Here is a 21,858-nt window from a genome sequence, read left to right on the forward strand (position 1 = left end):
AGCCTCCTGTGAGACAGTGGTGCATAAAGCTGCTTATAACTGATATTTTGAAGAGGAAGGAAAGTAATGAGGCATATCTCTCATTTTGCAGGTCGGTCACTGTGTCCATATCGCCTATGCTCATTAGCTTTGAGTAGTGACCAAAAGGAGGCAATAACTGAATACAAGTGGCAAAGGTGAGGTTCTTTCACAGATAGGATGGGATGTCGGTAATACAGTGATAAGTTGAACAGTCTGGTAGGACAACAGAGGACAGTCCCTGCTCTTGTTGAGAGGCGTCACTTGAGGTGCTTTTTCAGCTTTGCAAGGCTGCCTCCTAGATGCCATCCACAAGAAGTATGACAGGCACATCCCACCATGTGGAGTCCCTGAGGTTGTGCTAGGACACACCAAAGGGATTTTAACTGCTGACTTGAGTTGGCACACCTGCAGATCCCCTGGGATGAGCTGAATGTTGTTACTAGTGATGCATAAATGTGGTTTACTCTCTTCAGGTTGCTACCACTACAGCCCACAGCACAACAAGCAGTTTAGGCAATAACTGTTGTTTTAATGTCTGAATTACAGTACCCATCTACAGTGAACTAAAACCATCAAAAGGAGAGGATTCTAGGACATATGGTACTAGGAGTAATTACTGAATGGTAACTGTATCAACTCTGCTGCAGTACTTGACCCAGTGTTTATCTTCGCAGTAGCAGCTGACCTTTTTATGTACTCTGCCATTGAAGATTAGCTGCGTGAAATTTAGAGGAAAAGAGATCCTGCCTTTGGGGTGGTGTGTGTGTGTGTGTGTGTGTGTGTGTGTGTGTGTGTGTGTGTGTGTGTGTGTGTGTGTGTGTATATATATATATATATATGTGTGTGTGTGTGTGTATGTATGTGTATATGTATGTACATACATGCACGCGCACACACACGCATATGCATAGATTATGCTTGATTAGGTCATTAGCTTAGAGTAGGATGCATTTTTATTACCCAGAATGAGACAAAGAGCAGCAAAGCACAAGTTTATGATAATATAATGACCCTTGCTATCATTGTGCTTATCATTGAAGATCCTTTCACTGCTTTCCAGGAACAAGTGATAGCTTTACAGACCAAATTGGATGAAGAAGAGAGCAAAAGCATGAAGCTTCAGCAACAGACTGAGAAACTGGAATGTCACTCCAAAGATATGGAAGAGGTAAGACCAGCTTAATTGTACAATCTGTGACACTGTGTACTGATTGCATCAAAACTTAAATCAAATCAGTACTTGTGGTAACATTCTACTGCATTGTTTAGATCTTTGACTTTCCAGTCCGTCCACTTTACTAGTTGGGACTACTCTGTTGCTGGGTGCCAGTATGGCAAATATCTCTTCTCTAGCAACTCAAGCTCCTGCCCTAACTACCATGATGTACCACCAACCCATTTTTCATAGATCTTGTTTTGCTATTCTAGTATCAACAGCAATCTGTTGCAACTCACAGATAAGTCAAACAGTTTTTACCATTCTTTCCCTAAAAATCTATGAAAAATAGCAGTTTATGATACCTGTCTTTTAGCAGACTACTACTCAAATTTAACTGTGTTTTTGTGTTTCTTCCTCCTCCTCCTCATGTAACATCAGCCTTAGGCAGTATGCCAGTATTTTTCTGAGGCAAAGTTCAGAATTCTACAATTCGTTTTTGCTCTTGTACCATTATTTGTGTAAGTACACTGATTACAGTACAGTTGTTGCTGACCTCAATCTGCCTGTTTGATTAAATTTCTTTCATTTCTCATTTTCCGTTGATTGTTTTGATCTTGGAGTAGCTTAGTAATTTGAAATGGGTCCATATTATATATTCAAAGCTTCAAAATGTTGAACCTCATATGTTCGACAGCATATGAGCGAAACTTGAATCTTCGAATATATAACAAAAACATTAAAAAAAAAAACTTACCTTAATGCACCCCCACCCCCACCCTACTTAAATATACCAACTCCGAGACCGCACTTCAGTGCAGAAAAGGGGAATTTTTCCATTCTGAGCTTACGGAGCCATTGCCCCTTCACCTTTGAACTTTTCAAAGTTTGATCATATGGTGTCGACCATATGACATTCAAACTTTGAAATGTTTGATAATTTAATAGGGACCCATTTGAAACAGGAAAAGAACTCAACAGACTACCAGGCTAACCACATAAAACATTTTAATCCAAGATAAGATTGGATTAAAAGGTTTTATGCTTTTAGCCTGGTGGTCTGCTGAGTTCTTTTCTTGATGTTCTTCGTGTTTCACTGTTGCAGTCATTACATTTGGGTAATCTGCTGGCAGGTTGCCCTCAGTCGGCCTGAATTCCAAAGTCTTGGGTCCTGCGTCGGTTGCTGTCTCCTCTTCTATGACGTCAGGTCATCAGGGGTATAAAACGCCATTTTCTTTAGTCTTTCTTGCTGTGCGGTGCCCGAAGCAGAAGCATTTCGCAAGTGCCGGTCAGCCGACTACTGAAATATTCGCGTTTGAGTTTCAGAACCGAAGTCCTCAATAAAGCTAAGTACCCTGTTGGGGAAACTTTTTTCTTGCTTTTTACCGATGTCAGAAAAAGTTAATAATTGTATTACTTGTGGGAAGCAAATACCTCATAAGGATTTCCATTTATACTGTATTCCTTGCCTAGGCCCTGATCACAACGTGCCTGGCTGTCAGTTTTGTGCTAGATTTAACCAACGCACTATTAAGCATTGGTATATTTTTGCATCTAAGTATTTTGGAAACAGATTTAACTACCCAGAGATGTCGTAGGATAGCAATCCGTCTACCGGAATACATAAAAAATGCAAAGAAAAGGACAGAGAAAGGCAGTCGAGATCCAAAACCGACGACGAAGCTTCTCCTAAGCCAGTTGCCACTTCGCTGGTGCTCAGTGAGGTGCTTTCGCAGCCCCTGATACCTGCTACCTTTGAGTCGCAGGCCTCTACTGACACCCATGTGGAGTCTGGCATGGCGCAAGATACTCAAGGTATTGGACCGACGGATGTATCTCCCTCGGATGAGTCCAGAGCCACTGAGCAGGCACCGGCTTCTGAGGGTGTATTCAGACCTCAACATTTCTATATCAAGCCAACGAAAGCTGCAAAACCAAAGGCAAAGACACCTTCTAAAACTAAAAAAAATGATGCCTGAGCCACGTGCACAGGCGTCTATGCCTAAAAAACAGATGATCAAAATTGCTGAAGACCTTATTACCTTGATCAGGTGTACCCATCCCCCTCCAGATAAGAGACCTAGGCAAGACACTGACTATGAATCTTCAAATTAGGTTTCTATTTCTTCTGATTCCTCTTCTGATCAGGAATTATCTTTACCTCCCTATGAGGATTCTGATGCTGAGGAGTCTATTCCTTCCGCATCTCCTCCTGAGGATTATTCATTTGGAGAAACCTTGCATACTTTGAGGGAGCATTTTCACTGGGAGAGTCAAGACTTCTCAGAATCAAAAAAGAGGCTCAGGGATTTCCTCCTTCTCCCTCAATACAAGCCTTCAGCCATTCCCCCTGTGTTAGACATTGTGGATGATGTTTTTTCGGAGTCAAGCCTGACCCCTGACTCTTTACCTCTGGCTCCCAGTAAGCCTGACAGGTATTACAGGGTCCCTGACTCTCATAAATTTTTATTTAGAAACCCTGCTGCTGATCCTGAAACTATTTCACAGGGTCCAAAAGGGAGTTAAGGCCTCAACAGCAAAAAACCCTACCCCCTCCGACAGAGATTCAAGGGCGCTGGACAGATGGGGAAAAAAGGTTTATACATCTGCAACCTTGGCAATCAGGGCCTTAAACTGTCAATTTCATATGCTTAAGTACCAACAACATGTTATGGGATTGCTGAAACAGAAAATGATTTTGATTTCAGAATGTGCAGAAAATAAGGAATTGCAGGAATTATTACATGCAGCTGAACAAGTTGGAAAGCATACTTTGCAATGTGGTTTTGATTCTTTAGAGGCCTCCTGCAGGGCCGCAGTTACTGGATCTGTGATAAGGAGGCATGCCTGGTTAAAGGAACAAAATTTGTCTGATCATGTTAAAGCTAAATTACTAGATGCACCTTTACAGAATGATTCTCTGTTTGGTATCAAGGCAGAAGAGGTTTTAAAGAAAATGGAAGACAAAGCTAAGTCTATGCAAACTGTTAAAGATTTCTTACAAGTGCAGCCACCTAGATTCATTAGACACTGGCCTACAAAACATTGGTCCTTTCCTTTGTCAGAGAGCTCAAAGGGGCAAATCCAGACCCCCTAAGGGTTCCAGGTACCAGGCTCAAGACTCATACAGGTCAAAGCAATGGGGCGCATCCACCTCCAAATCTGGAGGAGATAACGCGCAAACCTACAGAAAGCAATCCCAATGACTTCCCTCTTCCTACACCAAGCACTTATCTTTTAGCAGCACCCTTAGGGGGAAAATTTGCACTTTTTGCTCAAAATTGGCAGTTAATAACCCAGGACAAGTGGTTACTGAACATCGTATCACAGGGATACAGATTCCATTTCCACACTCTGCCAATGACAAGTGGTTGGCCAGACCTGCCAAAAAACCAATGGGCAGAGGCACAGAAACAGGTTACGTCCCTCATGGATATGGGGGCCATTCAGACAGTACCAGAACAGGAAAAAGGACAAGGTTTTTACTCGACTGTTCTTGGTACCCAGAAAGGACAAGGCCTGGTGGCCAATACTGGATTTATCGATTTTGAACACATACCTGGACATTCCAAAATTCAAAATGCTCACTTTGCAACAGCTTCTGCCCATGCTGGGCAAGAATGCTTGGCTGGTGACTTTAGATTTAAAAGAGGCATACCTGCACGTCCCAGTAAGACGGTCGTGCAGAAGATACCTCAGATTCAAGGCTGGCTTAATGCATTACCAATACTCTGCACTGCCCTTTGGCTTATCTACTGCGCCCAGGGTCTTTACAAAGTGCCTGGCACCAGTAATTGCATTTTGCAGACAAAGAAGTATTCAAATATATCCTTACTTGGACGACTGTCTCATTCAAGCAGAGAACAAGGACACTCTTCTACGACACATGGCATTTGTGAAATGGCTTATAGCACGCCTAGGGTACACAATAAACGAAAAGAAGTCACAACTGGTACCCACTCAAAGGATAACATTCCTGGGTGCAAGCTTGCATACAACTGCCCAGATGGCTTATGTCACGCCAGACAAACAAAGGCAACTGACTACTTACTTCAAACTGATGGCAGCAAAAACCCAGTCTTCTGCAAGACAAATTCTGCAGGCTCTGGGCTTCATGGCATCCTGCATCCTACTAATTCCATATGCAAGACTGCATATGAGGAAACTTCAGTGGTACCTAAAAAGTTTATGGAGTCAACATTCACACACAGTCTGGAGACAATGATTCCTCTCATCCCCTGCCTGCAACAGGAGTTTCTATGGTGGGCAAAGGCCTGTCACCAAAACATGGGACGGCCCTTCACTCTCTCCCTGCCAGCCAAACCTTAACGACAAGACGCATCAGATTATTCCTGGGGGGCCCACATGGCAGGAAGATGCATTCAGAGCATATGGTCACCAAATCAAATGCATCTACATATCAACCAGAAAGAAATGCTAGCTGTTCAAAATGCCCTAACAGCCTTCAAGGATTTACTTCTTCCAGGACAACTACTGATAAAGACAGATGACAACACCACAGTCATGTGGTTTATAAACAAGCAAGGGGGCACACACTCATACCCCCTTTGCAGATTAGCCATGGCACTGTGGGACACAGCTTTGACCTACCAAATAAATCTTCAAGCTCAATTCCTGCCAGGAAAACAGAACACTCTGCCAGACGATTTAAGCAGAAACCTGATGGATCCTCACGAGTGGAAACTAAATCCACAAGTATTCAGCATGATAACAGAGAAATGGGGGAGCCCAGACATAGATCTATTTGCCTCTCCTCAAAATTATCAATTGAAAATATTCTGCAAAAGGACTTATTACAGACAAGCATGGAAAGTGGACACCCTATCCTTCAGTTGGAAAAACCTGTCAGTTTACGCCTTTCCTCCTCTGCCTCTTCTACCCAAGGTCCTCCTAAAAGTCAGACAAGAGAAGCCAAAGATGATATTAGTTGCCCCAGACTGGCCCCACCAATACTGGTACCTAATCCTAAGGAACTTGTCTCAATACCCAGCTTGGACCTTGCCTCAAAGACCACAACTGCTGTCCCAGCAAAACAGTCAGATCCTGCACAATCAACTACAGACTCTGAACCTGGCAGCATGGCTAATCATGTAATCATATGATCGACACCTCTCAGTAAAGCTGTGATGGATGTCATTTTGGAAGCTAGAAGGCCTAGTACTAGAAAATTTTATGCTGACAAATGGAAGAGATTCTGTGCTTGGAATCAAGCACAAGGAACTGATACAGCAGAACCACATATTCCTCAGATATTACAATACTTAACTGAGATGCTTGACAAAGGCCTATCATTCTCATCAATCAAAATCCATGCCTCTGCCATTTCGGCTCATTACAATACAAAGCCACCTATCTTTTCTCATCCTTTACTAAAGCAATATCTTAGAGGATCCAAAAACCTAAGGCCTCCTAGAAGATCACCATTACCTGCATGGGACCTCAATTATGTGTTGGAAAAGTTCACCCTGCCTCCATTTGAACCAGCCGCTACCGCTGATATAAAGTTCTTATCATGGAAGACAGCTCTGCTACCAGCAATTACTTCAGCAAGAAGAGTTTCAGAGCTACAGGCCCTCGTGGCTGTAGAGCCTTTTATCATATTTTACCCAGACAGGGTGTCTCTGAGGACAAATCCTACTTTTATGCCTAAGGTGGTTTCCAGTGTGGCTCTTAACCAAACTATTCATCTGCCAACTTTTTATCCAAATCCGCCGAACAAAGGGGAGAGAATTCTGCATTCCTTGGATGTACACAGACAGCTAAGATTGTACTTGAGCAGGACAAAAGCTCTAAGAAAAACTGAGCAATTGCTAGTGTCATATGCTGCAGGATCAGAAAGAAAGGCCATCTCAAAGCAGACAGTTTCAAAGTGGATAAGCCACTGCATCTTTTTCTGCTACTTACACCATGGTAAACCTGTGCCCAAGGGCATTAGGTCTCATTCCACCAGAGCTGCAGCTACTTCGGTAGCCTTTCTCAGAGGAGTACCAACCAAAGACATTCTAGAGGCTGCTACTTGGAGTTCTGTTCACACCTTTACAAAGCATTACCATTTGCCTCTCTACTCTAAGTCCAGGACAGGCTTTGCCACTGCAGTGCTGCAGGGCCTTATAGCCGCACCTAATGCTGTTTAGCTCCAGCCTCCCAACCATAGCTTTGGGATTCTACCCAAATGTAATGATGCAACAGTGAAACACGAAGAACATAGTACAGTTGTGTACACTTACCGTGAAAGTAGATGTTCGAGTGTATTCACTGTTGCAGTCCAGGTTACCCTCCCGCCATCCCCCTGTCATTCTACAGTTTATCTTTCCTTCTCTATCTCCTACAGCCTATGTCGTGTATTTCCTTGAAGGTAAAGTTTATATTGATGCATGTATATAGATATATTTATATAATATTGCTACCTTTTTGGGGGCACCTGACATCAGGGGCAAGAAAAACTAAAGAAAATGGCGTCGGCTGCATGTTTTATACCCCTGATGACATGACATCATGGAAGAGGAGACAGCAACCGACGCAGGACCCAAGACTTTGGAATTCAGGCCAACTGAGGGCAACATGCCAGCCGATTACCCAAATGTAATGACTGCAACAGTGAATACGCTCGAACATCTACATTTATGGTAAGTGTACACAACTGTACTTTTCATGCTTGGCTTTTACTACAGTGGACCTTAGGTGCCACAGTGTCTGGTTTGCATTTATTTATAACTTAGTTTGGCCACTTCTGTTCAGTATCTCTTTCTTCTTCACCATTAATACTTTGATGTTCCGATAATCTAGCTATTTATTTTCAGTGCTGTTGGAATCCTTTTCCTATAAAAATGCAAAAGGTCTCATGGTTCAGAAATGTGTCCATTGTGGGCACAAAATCCCACTTCAGGACACACACAATTTTTGTGTTGCATCTGAGCCCAGATCACCTTAATAAGCACCATATCTACAAGTTCTTCAAGGGCAGGTCACTGCAGGAGTGCAGGAATAAATTGTCATTAAAAGGACTTCTCCCTTAGGGTGAATCAAGGAAAAGGTGATAGAGAAAAACAGGGAAAAAAAGTCTTTATCAGAAAATATTCATTTTCTGAAACATCTCTGCAAAGAACCCGAAACAGCTGTCCATACTTTGACTCCAAAGACATCAACACTGACCCACTCTTGACCAGAACCTCTTCAAGTTCTATCCTTGGTGATTCCTCTTTCACTGCCTCCTAATTACCTTTTTTTTTCTAGGCTGTCGTCATTATTCTGGACCTTTCTCTGAGGAAGAAAGTGGGTAGCTTTTTCTTGGTGAAGGGGCTGTAGTGGTATTTGGATTTAGGACCTGCATTAAGTCTGTCTTAAAGATTATCTTCCAAATCTGTGAAATCTGTCTGAAAATTTTCCTTGCAACATTATTTGGGATGCAGGATGAGGGTCTTTAAAGATCAAATTGACTTGGGTGTCATTCTGTCAGCCTTTGCCTCTAGAACAAGCCAGTCTGGGTCCCAAACCCCCCACCTCTTACTCTTCTTCCTCAAGTCCTGTATTGGTATAGGTAGAGGTTGAGCCAACAGTTGATCCCAGTACAGTCTGCATTGGGACTGAGTGGTATAACTCCCTTGATTCTAACTATATTGGTCACATCTCGGAGACCTGTGTGTCAGGGTCAAGGGAGACTGGACTGCAAGGAGTAAGAGTTGTGTTAAGTGGTGGGATCATTGGCTGCTAATCCAGTCCTGGTGCTGAAGGCAGATAAGTGTACCAGAGTGGCCATGAGACAATGACCTTGTGCCAGATCTTCCTTGATGTTGATTTCTGTAACAAAATTACCTGTGGTGCTAGCACTTTGTTGGTGTTTGAAGCTATGGAGAAGGTGACATCATTGACATAATGTAACAAGGCAGATGCACTACCTCCTTCAGCATCACAATGCAATGCTATGTCTAGTTTTGTCTTTGTGATTTTGGGCAGAACTTTAAGGCATCCTTCACAAATGTCCCATATGATGTGTCATCCCTGTTTTGACCAACTCTGAAGGAGAAACTGAAAGAAGTGAGCAAGAGAGGCAGGATTTTTTCTGCAGTGAGAACCAAGTTCACAACCCCAGAGGTTGTTTTCTAGGAAGCAAAAAGGTCCTAATAACTGTGGTTTAAGAAATCTTGAGAGGAGCTCTTGTGGATGGTGTATGTGTGTTGTGACGGGATAGTCTTAAATGAATGCCTGCCTAGACTAGGTAGAGATGCTCTGCAGAACCAAATGTTCCATGGTCCCTTCCAAGGAAGCCATCAGCAGAAACCAGTAGGACCTTGCTTGACTGTCCCACTCTGCAGCTGGAGCTCATCTCTCCTTGCACCATGTTGTGTGAATTTGTCATCCCACAGGACAAATGCTTCATGGAGATAATTCAAATGCTAATATTTTCTCTTTTCTCAAACATCAAAACATTCCCCTTCCACCTGATGTTAACTGAGGGCAGCTAAAGAAAGTCTGAAACATCCTACAAAGAGCCACTTAAAGGAACTCACCAGAAGAGAGAAGGTCTGGAGATGCTTAGTGCTTTTTTTTTTTGGTTCCCAGGAAAACAAAGGACCTTGGGCCAGTTCTGGGTCTCAATATTTTAAATCAGTATGTCAAGAAAATTGCATTCTAGATTATCACTGTGTGCAATCTATCCTCCCATGTCTATAGAGGGGAGATTAAATTTGTTTTCTGGACATCCATAATGTATACTCGCCGACCAAGATTGCCAAAGAATCAAAGAAGCTGTGCTTCGGGGTCAGAGCCAAGTCATTAGTTCAGAGTTCAGGGTGTTCAAGTGTATGATAGCAGTCCCCTCACACATTAGGACTCTACAAGTTCAGATCTTTCTGTATCCAGATGACTGGCACATAGTTTCCCATGACCAAGGAAGTCTGTTATACAAGCAAGATATGACTTTCCCCAACTTTACATGTCCTTAGAGGCTTCCATAAATCTAGAAAAGTTATATTTGAAACAAACTCAGATCTTCGTATCTTCATAGGTTACCATCTGGACACTGTAGACACTACCAAGGGAGCATAATCTCCCCATTCTGACTTCCATATACTTTTTCCTTGAGGCTTTAATCACTGTCTGCATATCAAGCTGTCCAAACCTTGGACTTAATGGCAGCAACAATCTTTTTAATATAACATGTAGATTCTTCAGTGGACGCTAAAAGTACAGTGATCACAGATAAAGGATGACATGAGCAAAACCTTCAAACTGATACCTATATGCAAGAACCACTTTCAGTGGTGGTTGTACCCCAGCAATCTCTTAACATGTCTCCCATTCAGTTCCCCTCTTTCCTTGGGTGGGGGGGGGGGGGGTCTATATTAAAAGACCGAAAAATTAAAACTGCCAACACCTAAAGAGTGAAAGAAACAGAACCTTGAACTTGCTATTGTGGGGGGCACAGCCCCCCACACTAAATATATACTCCAACTCTGAGATCGCACTGCAGTGAGGAAAGGGCAAATATTCCAATCTTCACTGTACCGCGATCTGACAAACAGCATTTCAAGGTTCTGTTTTTTTCGCTGTTTAGGTGTTTGCGGTTCTGCTCTTTTGGTTTTGTAATGTAGACCCTTTCCTTGGCTATGGTTACCATGGATGCCTCTGCCCTAGTGTAGGAAGCATTACGTAGGGCAAGTACTCCAAGGACACCAGACTACAATGCCAGCGAAAAAAATGCCACCAAGCTTATATTAAATAGTTTAGTCACACTGAATAACACTCTGGCGCCTCGGCACAGCCTTCCTGGAGTTTGGAAGACATGAACACAAGTAACAATAATATAAAGAGAGAAAAAATACAGAAGAACCCCAATGGGGTACTTATCTGAAGACGCCCTGGTAACAAGCACAGATGATGGCCATTCAGACTGACATTCGATAATAGTATACAGACTGGTGGCAAAGAAGTTCTAAGTATTTGCATCCATACTTCACTTTTATGCCATGCGTGGAGAGCATGTGATGTACAGCGCCTATAAAATCTGAAGGCTTTGGTATACTGGCTGGATATTGGGCTATCCTTGGCAGGAGATCCCTTCAGTGAAGAATACTGCAACAGAGAAGAGAGATATAAGGCTAGATTTAGAAACAGGATCATTTGACTCATGGACATGCTAAAACAAGCTGACACAGTACTTCCATCCAAGAATCCTAATTTAGAATAAGACCTTTTGCATCTTTAAAAATGAAGCCAATCTGGTGGTCCCCTGCCATAAACTCTACAACAGAAGAAATAAACTGCTGCGAAAGAGAGTAAAATCCCATAACTGGAGGAACTTCCTGGTCAGCCTCAGTAAGAAGCTGAGATCCTGTGTCAAGAATCTCAATGGCAACACTCCGATCTGCTCTGAGTTGCAGCACAATGGCACTAAATATACAGAACCAACTGATATTGCCAACATCCTGGCAGATAGGTTCATTGCTAACTTTACCCCCCCTCTCACCCCCTAAAGGGCCCATCTCTATACCAGAAGAATGCAAAGTTCCTGTAATCACGGCTGTGCAGGTAAAAAACACACTCTCCAAAGATATTGGTAATCTCTAAACTCTGGACCCCACCCACTTCAGGTTTGTAAAAGGCAGATCATGTCTCCTAAACCTGATAGACTTCTTTGAAGCAGTCACCAAAGCCGTAGATGAGGGTAAAGTGGTTCACATAGCCTATCTAGATTTCGCCAAGGATTTCAACACCATCCCCCACTCTGGAATTATCGATAAATCCCTATGTCACAAGATGGGTTATCAACTGGCTCACTGACAGAACCCACACTTTGAAAGTAGCAGACTCCAAATCCAACTAAAGACCAGTGACAAGTGGAGTACCTCTGGGTTCAGTCCTATGTCCTCTCTTGTTTGGTATCTACTTCTCTGAAGTACAGGCTAACACAGAAGGTCTTTGGCTAATGGAGTTCACAGATGACTGCAAACGAGGAGCCATAATCAAAACTCCTAATGATGTGGACATCCTACAAAAGGGCCTCAATGAGACAGGTGCCTAGTGTCAAAGCCATGGCCTCAAGCTCACTGCCAAAAAGTGCATTCTCATCCCTTTTGGTAAAAACTCTGTACTCATGGACTACCACATAGGCAGTAGTCTGCTTAACACCAAAAGTGTGATGAGACCTTGGGACACAGGTGGACAGCAGTCTCTCCTTTGATAATCACATCGCCACAGTAGTCAGGAAATCCTTCTACGTGGCACACCATCACAAAATGTTTTTCATACAGGAAAAAAGAGGTAATTGTTCCCCTCTACTCATCACTCATTAAACCCATTATAGAGTACAATGCCCCTTTTGGTATGTAACTCACAAGACATCTATAACAACTGGAAAGGCCGCAGAAATACCTCATAAAGGATTACCGGCCTCAAACAGATGCCCTATGCAGACCATCTCAAAAAACTCCAGCTTTACTCTGTTGCATATCGCCTACTCAGAGGCGATCTCTGCCTAACATGCATAGCTATGTCAAACCCAGAGCTGTTGGACATGCTCCACTTAAAGAAATCCCAATCCCTCTGAGCTACACGCTCTAAGTACCTAAACCTTGTCACCACAATAAGCAGAACATGCTGGAGGGATAGATTCCTGTCCCAGAGACTTCCCATACTCTGGAACAAACTACCTATCTATATCAAACAAAGCTCCTCATTAGCACTCTTCAAGAAAAATCTTAATGATTGGATGGGGAAATAAGACATTCAGTCTGTTTATCACTTCTGTGGCTCTGTTCGACAGGGGTACAGGAAAATAATTTTCTTTGGTGGCGAAAGCCAGGGTACCTTTTTGGCTAGGCTTATATAGACCCTAGGGCCAATAGCCTAGTACCTACCTATGAACCTATAATTTGATTTTGCATCTAATCACTGTGACATTTTCTGAATGTTTGCCCAAGTAGTCTGTTGCATTGATGTCAGATGGAAGGGTAGGATTTCTTTGACTGAAGCAAATGTATTAAGTAAAATAAATGTCATCTGTTTTAATTTTGTCTGGCATTAACTGTATCTGCATAGAAACATCTACAGCAAGTGAATTTACTATATTGAAAGGTACACAGGGCACGTTTCTCCTGCATATAACACTGAGTTGTATTTTTGGTAGTTTTAGTGTTTAGCAGAGGATCAGTTGCAGAGCTACCAGCAACATTTAGACAACCGTGTGTCTAATTTTGAGTCATAGTAAGAATGAGGTGGTGTAATATCCCAGCTTTGTGCAGCCATTTCTCTTGATATTAAATTATGCAACATTTGCCATCAGCTTAGCTCTTAACTACATTTTCAGAATTCTGAAGTGTTGTGCAGTTCCTGTTTAGTGGTTTTATTGTTGTAAGCATAAGGAAACAGTGACAGACTGTTGTAAATGTCAGAGAAGGGACTAAAAATGCATGAGGCAGGAACATCAGATTTTAAAATTAAAAAACATTTTCTAATATGTGGGGATAGATGATCATAGCAGGTCTCACTGAAGCCAGACTGTATGGGATTCAGGGAGAGGTTGCTTTGTCTGCCCAGTTCACAAAGTCTCTTTCAACTGCATCCCAACTGTCCTCGAGACAGACAGTAAGATTTTTCCTTGAACAGGTTTTTTTTCTGGCTTGATCTGATGCTAACAAGACTGTTAAGTCTGATGCCAGTTTCCAGGCACTTCCTAGAGCCATCAGTCCTTCAGAAGTTTTCAATTTGAACATTTGAAATTTTAATATAATATGTTCTTATGATATTTGTAAGAAACCCCTCAGAGCACCCCCCCCCCTGGATTATGCAAATTTCAGGGAAGAACTTTCTTTAGGCCTGATGTTCCCAGCGTGGATGTAAATCCTGCAGATATTTGCCTCTGCTGGACTTGATTACAAGAATTCAAGGAGTTACATGGTTGAATGGCACAGAATTAGCCCTCTGGCCCCGCAGTCTTCAGTATGAGTGAATTCCTTCTGCAAACAGAAGTAAGAAAATCTCCCCAGCATTTCTCAAAAATTAAAGTTAAATAAGGAGTATCTGACTTATTTCACATCAGACTGTATAGTCAGGCTCTTCACCAGATGTGCTTAATCTGTAGAGGGAGCAGTTTAAATGGAGCTTGAAGGAGGTTTCAGGTTCTCTATTAGGTGTTGAGGAACTAAGGCCTTTGTGTCTCCAGTATTCTAAATTTTTGAGGATGTCTTTAAGATTGCGCCCCTAGATCTTGACCTTCAACTTCTTATTCTCAAGAAACCCACTAGGTTTTGTAGTGCAGAGCACCTACAAGTTTCCAGAGAAAAATCAGTAATGTACCTTTTTTTATCTTTGGATGCCACAGGGGATTCTAAGCTGGCTTCAGGACTCCACAGACTCTGATAATTGATAGAGTAGATTACTAGATGTAATTGGAATATACAGCTCTTCTACCTTAATGTTTAGGGTCATTAACTGATAAGATCTTTCCCTGGTACTTAGTGTGTGCTTTAGACAGATGGTATGGGGGAAGAAATATTAGATGAAGTTCCGAGACAGAATCCGTCAACTTAGACAGCATGCCGTCAAATGCAGATATGTCACTGACTCCTACAATAGAGGAGCAGCAGTAGAGACTACAGTGCAAGGGCTTACTTGGTGGACAGTACATCTTCTGCTACAGGGTGTTAAGGGACAGTTATTAGATACTCCTCTGGATAAAAAATTTGTTTGGCCTCCTCCTCCAAGAAGTCTTTAAAACATTAGAAAACAAAAGGAAAACTATGTATTCAGTCTCACTTATTTTCACCCCTTACTACGGTACCAGTAGAAACTACCATACATAACTTCTCTAGTCCACTGAGCCACATAAGCTGCCATAACCTTGGCCTTTCCACAGAATGCGGTTTAAAAAGCATTAAAAAATGGTTTAGCTTGATTTTAGAAAAATAGGTAAAAAAATGATAGCGCTGGCTGCAGAAGAGAATGCAAGACCTCTCACACTTCATTGGAATGCCTCCTTTCCTGACAGTTCAGGTGCACCTGGCAGTCTGTACTCACCCATTTATTGCTCTATGGGGCTGCAGAGAGAGAGAGACCCTGTTGAGAGCAGGGGAAAGAATTTCATTGTAGAGGTTAACCCCAGAAGCGTTGTTTCTCCTTTTCTTGCCAAAGGTTCTATTAGTCTCCTCGGATCTGAAGGATGCAAAGCTGCACATCTCCAGCTACCACAAGCAATACTGCAGGATGTTCTTCATGTTTCACTGTTGCAGTCCTCACATATGGGTTATCCGGCTCCCAGTAGCCCTCAGTCGACCCGAATACTAGAGTCCTTGGTGTATGACGTCGGCTGCCGCCGGTTGTAAAACTGATGTCAGGACGTCAGGTATAAAGGGAGGCAGCCGACTCCATTTCCTCGGGCTTTCTTGCCGCGGAGCCCGAAGCAGATGCAATTCACACTAGTGCCGGTCGGCCGTTTACCTTCGCTTTGCTTTCTGACTACCAAGCTGAAGACGCCTTCAGATAAGTACCCCATTGGGGATCCCCTTTTCTTGCTTTAACGAATGTCAGATAAAGTTAATAACTGTCTTGCCTGTGGAAAACAGATTCCGCACCATGATTTCCATTCCTATTGTATAAGTTGTTTGGGCCTTGAGTACGACGTCCCTAATTGTGATCTCTGTGCTTCCTTTAACCCGCGTACTATACGCCGTAGAGCTAAGGTTGGAGGATAAGGCAAAATCTGTGCAAGCTGTAAAAGATTTCCTTCAGGTTCAGCCTCCTCGGTTTAGTAGGCATTATCCTTCCAAGAATTGGTCTTGCCCTGATCCTGGCAAGCAGGGTCACTCTAGGCCTAGGGGTTTCAGATCTTCCAGAGGGCAGCCTTCTGCCCCTCAAAGGGCTAAGCAATGGCATTCTTCTTCTGCTAATTTGGGGAGTTCTAAGCCAGCTCCCAAAGCAAACATTCTCAATGACTCCAGCCTTCTTGTGCCTACCTCTGGGGTGGAAGGTTAGCCAGGCTCGCAGAGGTATGGTTTGCCATCACAGACAAATGGGTGCTTAATATAGAAAACCAAGGTTACAAGTTTTGCTTTCACACCTTCCCTGTTTTACAAGGGTACCCAGACATACCCAGAACTCTCAGGGCAGAGGTAGAAACTCAGATTTCTTCTTTACTGACTATGGGGGCTATAGAGCAAGTTCCTGCAAATCAGGCAGGCCTAGGTTTTTATTCAAGACTTTTTCTGGTACCCAAAAATGGGGGCACCTGACACCCTATTCTGGATCTGTCTATTCTAAGCACTTTTCTGGTGATTCACAAATTCAAGATGCTCACCCTTCAACAGTTACTACCAATGCTGGGCAAGGATTCATGGCTGGTAACTTTAGATCTAAAGGAGGCTTATTTGCACTTCACAGTAAGGGAAAGTTACAGGCAGTCCCTTCGCTTCAGGGCCGGGAAGCAACAATTTCAATTCTCAGCATTGCCCTTTGGCTTATCTACTGCTCCCAGAGTTTTTACCAAGTGCCTGGCTCCAGCCATTGCTTTTTGCAGGCAGAGAAACATTCAAATTTATCCTTACCTGGACGACTGTCTCATTCAAGCAAACTCCCCAGAACAACTAGAAAAGGATTTGGATTTTGTGAAGAACACTCTCACCTCTTTGGGTCGCACTCTCAACAAAAAGAAGTCAAAGTTGGTTCCTACAAGGGAGATTGTTTTCCTGGGAGCTAGTCTGAATACAGCCACCCAGATGGTATTCCTCCCTCAACAGAAGCAAGAAGATCTTTAGGCTTACTTCATGAACTTGACAAGCATGACCCAGCTCTCTGCAAGGCAATTCCTGCAAGCACTGGGGTTCATGGCTTCATGTATTTTGATGATGCCATATGCAAGGCTGCATATGAGAAAATTTCAATGGTACCTCAAGAATCTTTGGTGTCAACACACACAGGACTTGGACTTGATTCTTCCCCGATTCTCAGTCTACAAATGGAGTTCCTCTGGTGGGCGACAGCCTGTTCTCAGAACAAGGGTCTGCCTTTCTGCCTACCGTCTGCCAGCCAGACTCTCACCACATACCTCAGATGTTGCATGGGGTGCTCATCTGGAAGGCAGGAGCATACAGGGGACTTGGAGCAACCAGTAGATTCATCTGCACATAAACTTAAAAGAATTGATGGCAGTGCAGCAAGCCTTGCTGGCTTTCACAGACCTACTCTACCCTGGGACTCTGCTGATCAGGACAGACAATACCACAGTCATGTGGTACATCAACAAGCAAGGGGGGACTCGCTCTTACCCCTTTTGCAGACAAAGCATGAGACTGTGGTCCATAGCAGCATCCATGGGCTTACATATAATAGCCCAGTATCTCCCAGGGAGGCTAAACTCCTTGATGGATCATTTGAGCAGACATGTTCTGGATCCTCACACGTGGCAGCTGAACAAGGACATTTCCATCCCATCACTCATAATTGGGGTGCCCCACAAGTGGATCTTTTCTCCTGTCACACCAGTCATCTCCTTCCAACCTTCTGCACTAGGGAGTTTCACAACAAAGCTTGGAGGGTGGACGTGTTGTCCTTCCCATGGACACATCTCTCAATTTATGCATTCCCTCCTTTGCCTCTTCTTCCCAGAGTGCTGCTAAAGATAAGGGACGAAAACCCAAAGGCTATTCTGATAGCTCCAGATTGGCCCAGGCAGCATTGGTATCCCTTCTTTCGCAGCCTTTCACATGCTCAGCCTTGGCATCTTCCCCTGGTACCAGATCTGTTGGTTCAGGGAGGAGGAAAGTTCCTTTATCCTCATCTTCAAACTCTGCATTTAAATGCCTGGCTAATACCTTAAATCTTTCCCAACAGGTGGTTGAAGTTCTTCATGAGCCAGGAGGCCTAGCACCAGAAAATCCTATGCAGATAAATGGAAGAGATTTTGCTCTCGGATGCTGGCTAAAGGAGAAGACTCTTCTCATCCTTCTTTTTCCCTCATTCTTAACTACCTAGCAGGACTGCTTAATGGTGGACTTTCCTTTTCTTCAATCAAAATTCAGCAATTTTGGCTCATTGTTCTTTTGAGCAACCCATTTTTTCTCACTCCTTGATGAAACCGTTCCTGAGGGGAGCTCGTAATCTTAGACCTCCCAGACGAAATCCTGCTCCTGCTTGGGATCTTAATTTTGTCCTGGAAAAACTTACTCTGCCTCCCTTTGAACCAGCTGCCTCTGCAGATTTGAAGTTTCTATCGTGGAAGACTGCTTTCCTTTTAGCTATTACTTCAGTTGGAAGGGTGTCTGAGCTGCAAGCCTTAATGGCAGTAGAACCTTTCATTATTTTTCATTCAGATCGAGTTTCTCTGAGAATTAATTCCTCCTTCATGCCTAAAGTAGTTTCCAGTTTAACCCTTAACCAGTCTATTCACCTGTCTACATTTTTCAACAATCCCCAAAATAAAGGGGAAAGGATTCTGCACTCTCTTGATGTGAATAGACAGCTAAGATTTTACTTAGACAGGACTAAATCCTTTCGAAAGTCTGAACAGTTGGTTAGTTTTGCTCCTGGGGCTCAGGGTAAAGCTATTTCAAAACAAACCATCTCTAAATGGATTGCTCATTGTATTCACTTTTGTTACCTGCAGCATGGGAAGGTTCTCCCTCAGGGTATTAGGACCCATTCTATTAGAGCAGCCTCTACCTCTGCAGCCTTTCTGAGAGGTGTGCCTACTAAGGACATTCTAGAAGCAGCTACTTGGTCTTCTGTCCATACTTTCACAAAGCATTACAGTCTAGCTTTGTTTTCTAAATCCACGGCTGGTTTTGCCTCTGCAGTTTTGCAGGGCCTTCTTACCAACCCTTAATCTGTGATCCTTCCTCCACCCTTTGTCTTTTTCCTGGGCTTTGGGAATCAACCCATATGTGAGGACTGCAACAGTATAACACGAAGAACATAGTACAGTTGTGTACACTTACCATAAATGTAGATGTTCGAGTGTATTCACTGTTGCAGTCCTGGTTTCCCACCCTCCATTCCCCCTTTTTTCCTAAGGCACAGATTATATACATTTTTATTTTTTGTATGACGTGTCCAGGGTGCTACCTTCCTGGGTTAACCTTCTTTTGGGGGCTCCTGACAGTTAAGGCAAGAAAAACTGAGGAAATGGCGTCATCTGCCTCCCTTTATACCTGACGTTCTGACATCAGTTTTACAACCGGCAGCAGCCGGCATCATATACCAAGGACTCTGGTATTCGGGCCGACTGAGGCTTACCGGGAGCCAGATAACCCATATGTGAGGATTGCAACAGTGAATACACTCAAACTTCCACATTTATAGTAAGTGTACACAACTGCACTTTCAGAACCAAATGTTCCACCTTCTGCAGTTTGGTCTGTTCACATTTACCAGAGTTGTTTATAGAATACTTAAGTGTTTTCTAACTTCAAGAACCAAGTAAATCTATACTTACTCTTATATATATGATTGTCACCCCAGCAAAGGACATTCTGCTGTGTCTGAACACCATACACTGCACAGTAAGTTTGGTGTCTTCCCTATTCTTGCCCAAGCTGAAGCTGCCTATACTGAAAAAGGTTTTCCTAGGTTTCTTAGGGAAATCAGAACAAAGCAAACTGCTTTCTACCAGAGGATATGACTGCTCATTTGAGACCATTCTTTTTATATCTACCAGAGACCTGCGAGTCAAGCAGAATGTTCATAAGTACTCAAGTACTACTGACAATTGTCATAACATGGATGTGCTTCAAAAATATACTGAATTAGAGGAAGTTTGTGTAAAGTACTCCTAGCATAACTTTGGACTTCTAACTCATTCACATGCACTGTGTTAGCTGCTCTATTTACCACTTGACCTTTGCATTGCTAGCTGTATAGGGCTACTCTGTCTTATTCCGACATATGGCAACTGAAAAGCAGACCACACATTGTTTTTGTTACACTGTAACTTTTTAAATTTAAAGTGTATTAACAATTTCCAAAATACAACTCATAGTAAACAGCGGTTGTTTACATATATTCAAATACGTTTCAAAAACTTCAAAATTCATTTAAAAATAAAGTTTATAGCCAAAGTGTACACTCCTCTGGAGCTTTTGAGGATCAACAAGTTTGTGCTTTCCTTTACTGGGCAGCTAAGTTCCCTTTGGGGAAAACCTTAATTTTCTTTTATTTACTGATGTTTTATTAGTTTCCTCTCGAGGAAAGTAATTTTAAAGCTAGGAGTGCTGTCTTTTAATGGCCTGTCTTGAAGACTGTAACATACTTTTAAATGGAGCACGCTTTTTCTGTCAGTTTAGAAGGATTGTTTCTTTTTCCTTGGTAGGGTTGGCATAGTGTTTGAAAGTGCTTTTTACTGTGTTTTTTTGTCAAAAAAGTAACCTTTGTGGACTGCTAGTATCTGAAGTAGTTTACTTCATTTGGTCTTCAACCTTTGGGCTTTGGATCCGGCATGGATCTGACACCACCGCATAGCTAGCATCATTGATCCGAGCTCTCAGCTCCTCCCCCTACCTATAATGCTTTTCCTTATCTCCTTTGCTATCCTCCCCCTTGCAATTAGCATTGGTAAAAAAAAAAAACCCCTTTCTGCCTTTCTTTAGTCTAGCGTGTGTGTGTATGTACATGTATCTTGGGCCTTATCTAGAGGACGATGTCTGAAGCCCCTAAATCTGGCTTTAAACGCTGTTCTCAATGTGGCCATAAGCTCTCCCCTACTGATGGCCACACTCTGTGTGTTGTGTGCTTGGGTGTATCTCGCCTCGAAACCTCCTGTCCTATCTGCGCTGGGTTTAACCACAGAGCACTTCAGGACAGGCGGAACAAACTGATAGTTAAGGGCCTATTGCTCGCATCAGTAACGCTTGTTCCCACCCCCTCCACTGGATCTTCAACTGCAGCAGTATCTTCCCCTTCCCAGGCCTCAGGGACTCAAACTCCCGCCAAGAGGTCTGGGGAAGGGGAGAAAACAAAAAAGGATAGGCCCCGCAAGCGGTCTCCCAACTGCTCTGTCCTGGCTGGTCCACCCACCAAAATTGTGACTTCCAGGCCTGGTTCTCTCTGGCTCCGCTCCCCTAGATTTTCTCTTAAGGCGGAGGTGGTCATACTGTGGTGTCCTGTTACCCCTCACCACCATTCTAGACCTGTTTTCGTGGCTTCTTCTTCCAACACCACCTGGTCCCTTAGTGAAGCAGAGATGGACAAAATGATGCGGAAATTCATCCACACTCAAATTCAGATGGGGGTCTTGCCTGCACCCACTCCCTCCAGAGCGGGTGCCTCGCAAACCTTTTTCTCTCCAATTTCTCATTCTCCGAGCCCTCGGGGTCGAGGGGTCGACGCCAATGGTACCTTGTACCTTGATGCCAGCTGTTGCTTTGACTTTGTCAGATCCGAGCTCTCAGGGCCGTACCCTCATGGTTGGATCCGAGGGGGTGCTGTCAGCTCCGAGTGGGTTGGACGGCAATACCTCCCTCGGTATCTCGGCTCTTAGTCTCTGCTCCGACTCCCCTGTTAGATCAGTGGGGACTGGCTCCATTGGGGTCTACTTTGGAGGTCCGTTCTCCATCTGCCTTCGACGTGGTGGAGAGGGTTCTCTCGGTGCCATTGAGACCCTTGACCATCTCGTCCTCTGACTCTGCCCTGACCACGTCTGGATTTGGTATGGTTCCGACCATTTCGTCCCCTCAGGG

The 21,858-nt window shown here is 43.4% G+C and overlaps 1 protein-coding gene across 1 annotated transcript in view; it reads left to right on the forward strand.

Moving 5' to 3' along the window:
• The window catches only part of KIF15 (kinesin family member 15), a 2,415,358-nt gene that overhangs the window by 1,247,003 nt on the left and 1,146,497 nt on the right, over positions 1 to 21,858 (forward strand). Inside the window, exon 20 of the mRNA XM_044065522.1 lies at positions 1,082 to 1,189. Coding sequence (XP_043921457.1) covers positions 1,082 to 1,189 — 108 coding nt within the window. The remainder of the gene's footprint in view (positions 1 to 1,081; positions 1,190 to 21,858) is intronic.

This window comes from Protopterus annectens, chromosome 3.part0, assembly GCF_019279795.1.
Source record: "Protopterus annectens isolate FY-2018-M chromosome 3.part0, PAN1.0, whole genome shotgun sequence".
Lineage (NCBI taxonomy): Eukaryota > Metazoa > Chordata > Ceratodontiformes > Protopteridae > Protopterus > Protopterus annectens.